General features: G+C 49.2%; 3 protein-coding genes across 3 annotated transcripts; all 3 read right to left on the bottom strand.

Moving 5' to 3' along the window:
* Window positions 1-3,576: 3,576 nt before the first annotated feature.
* VFPPC_12471 (hypothetical protein) lies at window positions 3,577-4,693 on the bottom strand (the record flags this gene model as incomplete). Its single annotated transcript, XM_018290337.1, has 3 exons — window positions 3,577-3,700; window positions 3,818-4,275; window positions 4,433-4,693. 3 exons carry the CDS (start codon window positions 4,691-4,693, stop codon window positions 3,577-3,579), a joined length of 843 nt encoding a protein of 280 aa, XP_018135734.1.
* A 794-nt stretch (window positions 4,694-5,487) lies between these two features.
* VFPPC_18618 (hypothetical protein) lies at window positions 5,488-6,174 on the bottom strand (the record flags this gene model as incomplete). Its single annotated transcript, XM_022430204.1, has 1 exon — window positions 5,488-6,174. The coding sequence occupies one exon, from the start codon at window positions 6,172-6,174 to the stop codon at window positions 5,488-5,490; it is 687 nt and encodes a 228-aa protein (XP_022284794.1).
* Window positions 6,175-6,611: 437 nt separating this feature from the next.
* VFPPC_12470 (beta-glucosidase) lies at window positions 6,612-9,287 on the bottom strand (the record flags this gene model as incomplete). Its single annotated transcript, XM_018290336.2, has 2 exons — window positions 6,612-7,432; window positions 7,490-9,287. 2 exons carry the CDS (start codon window positions 9,285-9,287, stop codon window positions 6,612-6,614), a joined length of 2,619 nt encoding a protein of 872 aa, XP_018135733.2.
* Window positions 9,288-11,301: the final 2,014 nt, after the last annotated feature.

The raw sequence follows: 11,301 nt of genomic DNA, 5'->3' as shown, positions 1-11,301 counted from the left end.
TTGAAAGCTCTGTCGTTGCGTAAGGCTTGAGGGGCGGGATCGCCATAGTATCCAGTAACTTTTGCTTCGAATTCGAACGTGCGAGTGGCGTCGACAAATCGCGGTGTGCAAGTCAACTCAGCGGCCGCATTAATACGTAGCTGATGGATGGACAGGTGGTCCGTTAATAAAGGAATAGCGTCAAAGGCAGTAAACTGTATAACGATCAGCAAGCAACTTGCGGAGGGTGAAGAACGGTGTAGCATCAAAGGACGGAGTCAGAGGAGAGAGAGAATACTTGCCTTAGGCGCCTCTGCCTGGTCATTTCCGGGAAGCCGAGCCTGACCGCGGATCATATATGCCCTCCCAACTTCCAACAGATCACCATAGAATGCTATGTAAAAGCTCCTCCAATCTCCTGCTGTGGCATCATTGCTGCCTTCCTCGAACTCACATAGGGCATTGCGATATGCGGAGTCCAGGATTCTATCCACCTCAGCTACCCGGGCGAGAATAGTGAACCATGTAGACATAATGAAGGAAGGCAACGGAATGGGATGAAATACCAATTGGCTTGTAAGGTGGATCTCGTAGGGGGTACTCTGCTGAGTTGGGGAACTGAAGACATGTCAAAATGTTGAGGATATCGAGGACGAGGGTGAATGGTACGAGAGGATCCTTAATACACATGATTATTATAAGAATTGAGGTAGAAAGAATGGTTCAGATTGATTCCAAATTATTCCTATCCCAACAACTAAAAGGGGGGATTCAGAAACTCTGAAATATTCCGGGGAAATGTTTAATCACTGGTGAAGGAGAGAAGAATGATACGGTTCGACTGAAGGAAGCTTCATTTACCATGGAAATCCTTGATCTGAGGGTTGAGATCCGGGTTCAACATGAGGACAAAAAGCAAATAATTCATGCATAAGGTGTTTCGTTGCTTGCCCGAAAGGGATGAAATGGTCAGGGCGACTACTATTTTCGCATAAAGTCTGACGGCGATCTTACGGAAGATGAGGGTCTCTTTGTTTCAAACTTCAGGGGAAAATTATGGAAGCGATGGGAGCTGTCAGGCGGCCTGTGTATCCTCAGGCATCGAACTTCGGTCGTCACTGAGGTTATACTGAGGTTATACTAAACACTAAATCGTTAGAGGCTTGGGAGTGAAAATCACGAGGTAATGTGAAAATCGAGGAGAAAAACGTTCATATGGCGGCGAGGGGAGAAAATGTCCCGTAGTATGTAGCGTATGTTTGAGGGTAAACCACTGCAAGCGACGACTTTCAAGCTACGGGGACCACAGGGGGAGAGGAACGATTCTAATTCTTCTTATTCTTGTCATTCTCCTCTCTATACTATATACTATACTATATACTATACCACGTAGCACACACCACGTAACGTAACACAGTAGTATATATAATATATATATATATTCTTAGTCGGCCTCGGAATGCCCCGGAAGTGGTCAAGCTAAGGCCCAAAATGGATGTTTTTTCCTAATATGGAATGGGTTGACACTTAGCGACAGGCACCTAGATTTATCATGTTTATAGCGGTGTGCAGAGTGGAGGTAATCCGGCAGATCACCAGATCCGGCGCATCACCCGAAAATCCCTTATCTTGTCATCGATGGCGCCCTTGTTTTTTTTTTTCCTGAGAGTGTTAGTGTCATCATCAGTCATTTGTTGTAATGAAGATTTGCACGCACACGATTGCCTCTGCTCCGTCCGAGTATATAAGTAGCAAGAAAACTAACTCTCTATTACTTATCAACGTTATGAGTAAATAAGTAATATTGTATTAAGTAGACTGTGCAACTAGATAGTGGATTTTGAGTGCTATTGATCCTTGATTTCTCCACAGATAGGGAGGAATAAACCCTCCTATTTATAGTTGTTAATAATTACTAGTAATGACCGTATTTTCCTGTTGGATGCATCCAATCTCGGATAGAATTAGTGGCTTTTATCTTGTGACTATTTAATTTTTCGTTGTGGCTTATTTTTATTGATTTGAGGTGGTCTGGAATGAGTGTTGTTGGATTTCCAACGTCCTTGACTTGGATATATTGGATAGACCTGATATTAGTATCATATATCCGCTGACATTACTCCATTTCCAACGCACTCCAACCCTCTTCTGTTCTTTAAGCCGACTTTTGATTTGGCTCGCAGGGAAGTCGTCTTGTAAAGCGCTGATACATAACTGAATCGCAACAGTGGTGTTACGGCGACCCGACGAACTCGCCAATTTCTCTTTGTTCCCTTACTCGTTCCTCCAGACATTCAAATAAACTCCACGAGCCTCACGTAACCAAATCTTGCCGGCAAATCTGCGCTTCCCTTATTCGAGATGATGGTGTTCAGCATACTGAGCACAGATTTGATCTTGATTGCTGACGGGAGTGCAGCTTTTTTCAAGTGAGTATTTTGTAGTAGTGAAATCCAACTAAGAAGTGCTATACGACAGTTCGCAATGAAAAATCCTGCAGCGTCCGGCCTGATGAGGGTGTGAATATGTGATAACGCGCGCTCCGACGTCCATTTAATTCTCGAACGTTTCCTTTTCGCCTGCTTGTGGAAGCGACTTCACACGAGCTCTGTCCTTTTTCGAGGCTCCTCAGTCATCTTCCGAGGAGCTTGCTCAGAATTGCCGTGATATTTTCCACTTATGTTGGCTAAGTTGTCAAGCGATGTGAATTTTATCGCCTAGAGTATGTAGTTATGACCTGCATTGTGACTTTTGGACAACATGAAGCAACTGAACTGCCTGGAACGACGACGGGCCAGACATTCCATCAGCGACCTAAATAAGGGTCTGCGCAAGGCAAATACGCCGACAGATTCTGTAACATAGAATTAGCACTAAACCTCTACCACCCCCTCCACTGCCTCCACTGAGGGGTGCGCCTAGGTTGCTAAATTTCATCCTGCGACTTCTTGTGGCAGAAAAGAACGAGTCGCGGCCGAACTCAATGTAGAGTACCGTGCGTTCGTACGGGGTGTCTCTCTCTCTCTCTCTCTGCAATTTGCTACAGAGCTGCCAAGCTCGAGTGTAGATGATGCCCTAGTTGTGTAGTCCAGTGAGACAATCCTAAAATAGAGTTGCTGTGGGCAAGGTGTGCCAGTAATCACTGCACGCTTGTTACCAGCAGTTAGCTTATTTAGCCGCCAAATGCTGATGACCCCCTGAAAGAGAGTTACCAGTCGTCAGGTGTGCTGGTACTCGCTCCATACTTGTTACCAGCAGCTAGCTTACTATTGCCGCCAAAGCTGCTGGTAACCCCTGAAATGAAGTTTCTGGTAGGCGGCGTGTACCAGTAATCGCTCCGCGCTTGTTACCAGCGGCCACTAGCTACTGGTAATCGCCGCATTCCTGTTACCAGTAGCTAGAGGTTGTCAGTAATCGCCGTCCACTGGCTACTGGTAGCACTGCAATCGCTACATGTTAGTTACTAGTAACCCCGTAATCGCACGTGGTCAGTTACTGGCAAGCCCAGCGCTCAGCTGCTGGCAACAAGGACGTAACACTTCAGCGGTTACCAGCACACTAGGATACCAGCAGCTAAAGCTTGTTGGTTACTGGCACCTATTCGGTGGAAAGGTTGCTAGACGCCGTTGTCATGGTGGGGTGTGCTGAGATTTCACTGCCGAGGTTGCATCTCGCCAGACTGTCGTTGGCGGACAGGAGCCGCGAAGCAAGGATGTCGATACTATTGGATGATGTCTTCGTTAGCAGATTTAGTCATCGCCTATCTTGCGATGTCAATAGTGGAGGGCAGACTTCCAACATAACTATTGGGAACAGGGCTTGCAGCACGACTGCGAACCGATCAAGCTGGCCAGCCAATCCTCCATCACCACCAGTCCCAACTGCATACCACGAGAATGTCACCGCGCGCATCACGCCGATCAGCGCCAGCGACGCGACGCGGATCTCGGTGCTGCGCATAAGGTAGTGGTACAACGTGCCGCTACTCTCCGGGGACGGCAAGGACCGGAGCACCGACCGGAATATCTTCAACAAGAATACGGCGCTTGTACATTCGACCAAAGCCATGGTCACGAAGCCGGCGACGGTAAGGCGGCGGGTGACAGTTTTGTACAGGTCAGCAGAGATATTCTGCTCCGCGATAAAACGTACTTCGACAACGAGACCGGCGCAGCGGAGGGCTACACTGAGGAGCATCAGTGTCCAGAAGAGTGCCTGGAAGACCATGCGTTCGGCACTGTGCAAGGCAGAAGCCAGGATCATATAACTGTAGAAAGGGAGTCCCGCTTCTTGAACCTGACGCCATTCCGTTAGTTGAATAAAGCATGAGCATCCAGGGATGGGGAAAAGATACGGTCGAGACGGCGGCCGAAGCAATGCCGCACCAAAACGGGGACATGGACGCCGAAAATGAATTTCACCCCTTTCACCTGCACCGCAGCAGCGAACTCACCAGCCAAGCGACGCCCGCGAACGCGGCAGCGACCGCCGTACTGACGACCGGGTATTTGGCAATATAGGCGATATAGCACAATCCATTAGCCAGAGCACACGCGGCGGAAACAACAATAGGCACTAGGAGGATGGGAGACATCCTGCCTATGATACCAGCGACCATGAAGCCGACAAGAACATTGTTTAGACCTATGGTGCTGATAACAGCCCAGCTAAGTTCGAAGTAAGGCGGTATATCTGTGGTCGACGTTGGACTCATGGTTGTGTATGAGCGGGTCAGTAGCAAAGGAATTCCGAGGCAGCTTGTTTTAATGATTATAAGAGCAGATGCCAGTCTTTAGTACTTCGCAGGTTTCCAACGCGAGCTGGTTGCCAATGTCGACGACGTCTGTCACTCAGGTCCCACGATCAAAGAGACCTGGACGGGGTCCTTGTTCTAGAACCTATGGTCCCCAGCCTGGTCAAGGTTTGGCGTCGGGATAGCAACATGAGTCCGCATGGCTGGCTATTCGTGAGAGCAGCTCAAGCCACAATTGTCTTCGGGGAGATGAAGTCGGCTGTTATCACTTGTGGCGGAGAGGTTTCGAGGTGTAAATGGTGGCGAATCATTGGTTCTGCTGTTGCACTAGCCATGTAGGCCAAAAGTAGGGGAATGATCACTCCAATAACTTGTACCTTGAGTGACTTTATAAGTGCTAATTTTACCGTTGACATTGGCCCTCCTTTGGGGCCATGAATCGCAGCCAAGGAGACGGCTAAAAGTCGCCTGACTTGGTCGTTGGATGAGCATGAAGATGCACAGCGGTTGAGTACCGGGCTTGGCAGGCCGGGATCACTTGACAAGACACTAGCTGTGACTACTGTGGCTTTTGGTGGCGTCAATATTTAGCCCGCCTTGGCCATGGGCTGAACCTCCCCTTGACGATGGACAGAAGACCTACTCGTGCCGCACCCCACTTATTTGGAACTCGCAACACTCGCACCAACCTAAGTTGGTGCTGGACACCCACATAACCAGATGACCCATATAACCACTTTTTGCACTTTTCTCTATTAGAATCGCTTCAACAGCCGCCCGCCACCTTCAGAATCCACTACTTCTGCTCTTTCCAGTCTTTCAGAAACCCTCCATTTACGGGCTTTTTTTGCTGCTTCTTCAAATACGCGCCTGCGCGCGTTGAGCGCCTTCAACTCTGCGACCTCGACTATCTTCCTCGCCTTGGCCAGCTGCTCTTCCTCTCTCTGTCTCACCATTTCACGGCCCTGTGCCACTGTTAACACCCCTCCCGACTGTAATGGAGTATTCTTCAAAGCCTTACGTTGTTGTGCAAGGTGCTCGGCCATTTTGGTCCTCCCTAAATCTCTCTTGGTTTGTATCAGTTCCGTAGCCAAAGATAGCGATCCTCTGATAAAGCGACTCATTTCGTAACGAAGATCAGGGTCAAGATCCTCATCTTCCTTGATTACCTTGGTGACCTTATCAGCCACCTTATTCATTTGACGAAGCGTCACCGGAGTGCCAAATGGTGAGGATTGTAACCCAGTGGACGGAGGAGACGGCGTACTCTGGGGTTGGCGAGCGGCTAAGATTTCGAGGACTAGTTGTGGATTGAAGGGACAGATTCCAGTTTTCTTGAATGCAGAGCGTATTGTACTCTCTTTAAATGCCTGATCCCGCACATTGCCTATGCAGGAAAGAAACTCAAGCTTGCCAATATGGACAAGACCATCTCGAACCATAATTTCCAAGGCTTTTGCATGGAAAAATGAGAATGAGACTCACACAAGGGCATTGGGTTTTACGAGGAAACATGAGAAGAGAGTATGTAGCAAGTAATAAGGCCCTCTAGGGAGATCCCTCCGGGCGTAAATAAAATCTGTATCTAGGGCGCAAACAGGCGATATCAAATTCAATTCAATTCAATTCAATTCAATTCAATTTGACCTCTGTTGTGCTCGTTGAGTCATGGAAATCACTATGTTCTAGTATCAATACGGCAATATATGGTCATATCCCGGATGCTAATATCATACGGCCACCATATGAGATTATGGGATATCATACGGTCACCATATCATATCATATGGTAATATCAATATATGGTAATATGTATTGCCATATCGCAAATACTATTGGACACACTGACCTCGTCTCCTCAACCTTAAAACCTCAGAAGCTACTTAGAAAATATGAACCAGTTAACATTGATGAAATCAGAGTCTTGGTCACTGGAGAAAGTCAGGTAGACGGTATGTTTTCCTGTCACGGCGGCTATATTGGCCGATAAAGATGTCCAGCTTTGCCAACCGCCCGTATTTGAGACTGGAATGCTGCAAATCGGGGCTGCACTCGGACTGTCGAGAGAAATATGGACCTCACCGCGAATATCACTCCGGGCTCCAGAAGCGACGCGCACGGTGACCCGGGTGGCTCCATCGTTGCCAAATTCGATCTGGTCGTATCTCAGCCAATTGCCTCGATGAATCCAGCCGACGTTTTTACCACCACCTGCATCAGAGGTCTCTTGTGTACTTGTCCCATTGCTGGACGAATGAGTCTCTGCCTGAATGCTTGAAAACGCGCTGGTGCCGGCCGCTGCGATGGTTCCCAATAACCTTATGTCGCGAGAACTTGCCCCGACATAGACGTTGAAGGTACCGTCAGGCAACACCCATTCTTGGGATTTAACGTCCCAATAGCTCAGATCGCGGCGTCGTAGCTTGAAGGTTGCTGTGCCACTTTCACCCGGTTTCAGCTTTAGCTTAAAGAAACCACGCAGCTGTTTAGGCGGAGCTTTTGGCGCACTCGATGGCAAACCGATGTACAGCTGCGCGACTTCGGCGCCTGACACCGAGCCTTTGTTCGTCACAGTGCATGAAACTGTGGCGACATCCTCCCATAGGTCCGACCGACCACCAGGGACGATATCCCCAGAGGCAGGTCCAGACCTGGCTGCAGATGTCACCTGGACATTGCTATAGGAGAAATTGGTATATGCTGGTAATCATTTTTGGTTAGCTCTGGAGACCAGAAATATGATCATCCAGCACTTACAGAGGCCAAATCCAAATGCGAATCGTGGCTCGATCTCCTTGTGATCAAAGTGACGATAATCAATATACAAGCCCTCATCGAAGTCATCATTCTCTCCATCTACTATTTTGGCGGGATAATCGGATTCGGACTTGGCAATGGTATACGGAAGCTTCCCTGAGGGCGAGGTTTCACCGTACAGGATGTCCACTAAGGCATTTCCATTCTCGGAACTGGGGAGGCCAGCCCACACAATGGCTTTGACCCCCGGTGCATCGTAAATCTTCTCAAGAATTATTGGCCCAACGCTGTGGACCACAACGATGGTGTTTGGGTTAGCAGCTGCCACGGCTTGCACCAGCTCGTTGCCACCATGCCAAGGGTCCAAATGGTTCCGGTCACCGTCCTTGGTTTCACTGTCAGGTACGACACTGTATTCCTCCCCTGAGTCGGACGTGATCACAACGATAGCTATGTCCTTACCCTTGGCAGCGTTAGCGCCTTGAGAGGAATCATCAGACGCGCTGAGGGTGACCTTCGTATGTTCATTTTCCGCCCGGTTTTTCATGGCATCGTGGGGGCTAATAAAGTATGGGTAATCCGCCGTTCCTGACCCCCATCCCATACCAAGAGCGCCTTTGTTGCAAGCACGATCTTCACAGGCATTAGCTCCTTCCGGGTTAGTCACAGCAGCGGACCCGACGATGGCAAGCGAACCCGGTCGCTTAAGTGGTAGAATACTCCCCTTATTTAGAAGCAGGACGATGCCATCACGAGCCACGGCTCGCACGTTCCTGCTGTGGTCTCCCTTCACTTCCGCAGTGATGTTGACCGGCGGGAAGTTCTGGTCCTGCTTTACGAGGTACCAAGCAGCTAGTATGCGGCGAACCATGTCGTCAACGCGCTTGGCCGGAACCACTCCTTTCTCCACGGCCTCTTTCAGTTGGCGCCCCCAAAAGACATTTTCGCCACTCTCGCTGCTGCCGGGCATGGACATATCGAGTCCACTCATCGCTGCCTTGTCAGTGGAGTGCTGAGCATCCCAGTCGGTCATGATGTAGCCCTGGAACCCGAGCTCATCCTTGAGCAGTCTATTTAGGGTGTGGTCATCCTCGCAAGCCCAAGTGCCATTCACTTTGTTGTACGAACACATGATAGCCGCTGTGTTTGAATGGACGGCGTCCGCAAATGGCCACAGGTATAGTTCATGGATCACACGATCGTCGACATTTGAACTGATTGATTTACGGCGCAGCTCCTGTTCGTTGGCAATGACATGTTTGGTCACTGCCTGCACCCCAGCGCTTTGGACTCCCTCGACCGTGTGAGCGTTGGCAATGCCCTGCAAGTACGGATCGACACTAAATCCCTCCCAGTTACGCCCAGCGCGAGCAATCTTGCCAAGGGGTCCGGCAACAGGCCCTAGATGGGCGTGAATTCCAGCTGCCCGAGCCTCCTCACCGATATACTGGCCGCGCTGTCGAATTAAGTCGATATCCCAAGTCGCTCCCGCCATGATGCCGGGAGTGAAGGCTGTCGCAGCCCCCTTGGCCCATCGGGTTCCCAGTGGCCCGTCCTGAAGGCAGAGGGACGGATAGCGTATTGACTGCGCTGGATGAGTATTGCCAACGCATGGTCCACGAAGATTCCAGCCTTTGCCAGTGACGATGCCGATTTTTTCATCTAAGGAGAGCTGGGCTAAGGACGAATTGGCTTTTCGGTAAGCATCAGCCCAGTCTCCTTGGCTGGGAGCGTTATTCTGCGCCAAAGCAGTAGGAGCGGCAAACGCTCCTAAGATAACCAACTGAACAAAGTACATGGTGTGTATTGGTCAACAGACAGGAATAAGCTTATCTGTATTGTTGTAGTAAAGTGCATTTGTGGCATCTCAGTGGTGGTTTTATATCAGGCCCTTACCCTTGTAAAACAGGATATCTTGTAGCAGTGTCAAAAAGCCCATCAACGCTGTCGGAGTCATTCTGAAATGGTTTCATGTAAACGTGCGGACCATTACCCTGACCCTGGTCTGGATCTTGGAACCAGCAACAGAAGGACCGAAAGAATATAAAGCCACTCGCTCGGCAGGTGGGTAAGTCGGTTCCTGGCCGGGTTCCTCCTCCATACGGCCAGATCAGGTAAGCGAGCAAGCCACTCTTCGTGGCAGACGCTTCTAGAGGAATGATCGTCGGTGGCGCTTTCTTGTTGTCCCACTTGGCAGTTGCCACCAGCGCCATTGCAGAAACGTGGTAACATTGGTTCAAACGGGCAATTTACCGAGCAAACCTAACATATTGCAGGGGCATTGGCAGTACAGCCACGTCGCATCTTCATCCCGCCACAGTCAAATAGTTCTAAATCCATGTCCCTGATGGCCATTTTTGTGCCCAGCCTACTTCGCAATGACATCAAGTACTGAGTCCATTCACCAACCCGAATGCAGCAGCCCCCAGTCCTGGCTCTGATCGGTATAGTCATGGCATGGACGGATACACCCGCGTATCTACGGGTCATGCGACGTATTCTGGGACGAATCGTGCCATAGTTGTTGTAAGTGTTGCTTTGCATTTTGGCAACGTAACTGTGCAGAGACAGTGGCTTCGAGCGTACGCCGGTTGGAACTGTTTTCAAGCGGGCTGTTCAATTTTGCGCAGTCCCTTTACCCATTAATTGTAGGGCGGTGGATGGGCATTACGTCTTCACCGCTCCACAAATCTGTGCGGGGCCCCGCACTGGCGTTCTCTACACTCCCATGTTGCTTGGGAGTTGGGACTTCAATTATCTCGCTGTTTTAATGGCTGGTCGTTCCGACGGTTCTAGATTGAGACTTTATTTATACTCGGGCCGTTTCAAATCAGCTCGCGATAGTTAGGCCGATATGGTGCCGAGAATACTTGGAATTGGGAACGACAAATTAGCGCAGCGGGATCACCGATATTTTCTCATGGGACAGGCTCGTTACACGGCTACCCGTCCCGGCCATATGTTTCGCGTTATGCGGCTCCAAATTTTAGTATTACTACGCAAAAGAAACAGCACTTAACCATGTTGATTCTGTCCGGCTTTAATGCTATTTATTTCTTGAGCTTGCGATGATATTGGTGGTTTGTAAAATTTCAATTACATTTATAAGACTAGAGCTAACGTAGGTGCATAGCGAGTCGGTCAACATAGCGGGTCGGTCACCTAACACGACCTTCTCCCAGATATATTACAGAGAAATAACCACAACATAGAAAATCGACTAGTTTTCACTAGCACTCTCTTCATTAGATGTTTCCACATCGATCTGACAAGTTCGCGCATTATGGCCCGTCTTGCCGCACACACCACATCGCCGTCCCTTCGTCTCATCCCGAGGCTTGCGACCTCTAGTTTTGCGATATTCTTCCTGTATCTGCTCTTCCACATTATTCTGGTCCTGGAGAGCTTGTCCCTCAGCAATAGTCATGCTACCGCCTTGACGTAAACGTGTTTTTTTGGCTCTACGCCGCTTGCTTAGTAGTGCATTTGCTTCCCGAAGTTGGTTAACCTCAGCCTTTAAGAGAGCCATCTTATGCATTATTCCGCATGTGCCCTTCGCAAATTGATCCATAGCATCTAAAATTGATGTTGGTGAGCTTCCCTGATGGCGGCTTATTCGTCTTTTAATATAATTAGTTTGTGAAGTCGCCTCAGTTGGGTTGTTTGGGGTCTTTGGAACCCACGGGTTTGGTAGCTCAAGTGCGGCTTCAACTGGTGTTGGAGTCCGCAACCTTACATCCAGACGCGATAAGATACTATTTTGATCAAATGGAACAAGTCCTGCACCTCTAAAAGCTCCTTGGATATTTTCT

Source organism: Pochonia chlamydosporia (genome assembly GCF_001653235.2).
Source record: "Pochonia chlamydosporia 170 chromosome Unknown PCv3seq00032, whole genome shotgun sequence".
NCBI classification, from domain to species: domain Eukaryota; kingdom Fungi; phylum Ascomycota; class Sordariomycetes; order Hypocreales; family Clavicipitaceae; genus Pochonia; species Pochonia chlamydosporia.
Note: the sequence above shows the minus strand (reverse complement) of the source record. Positions and strands in the feature narration are given on the sequence as shown.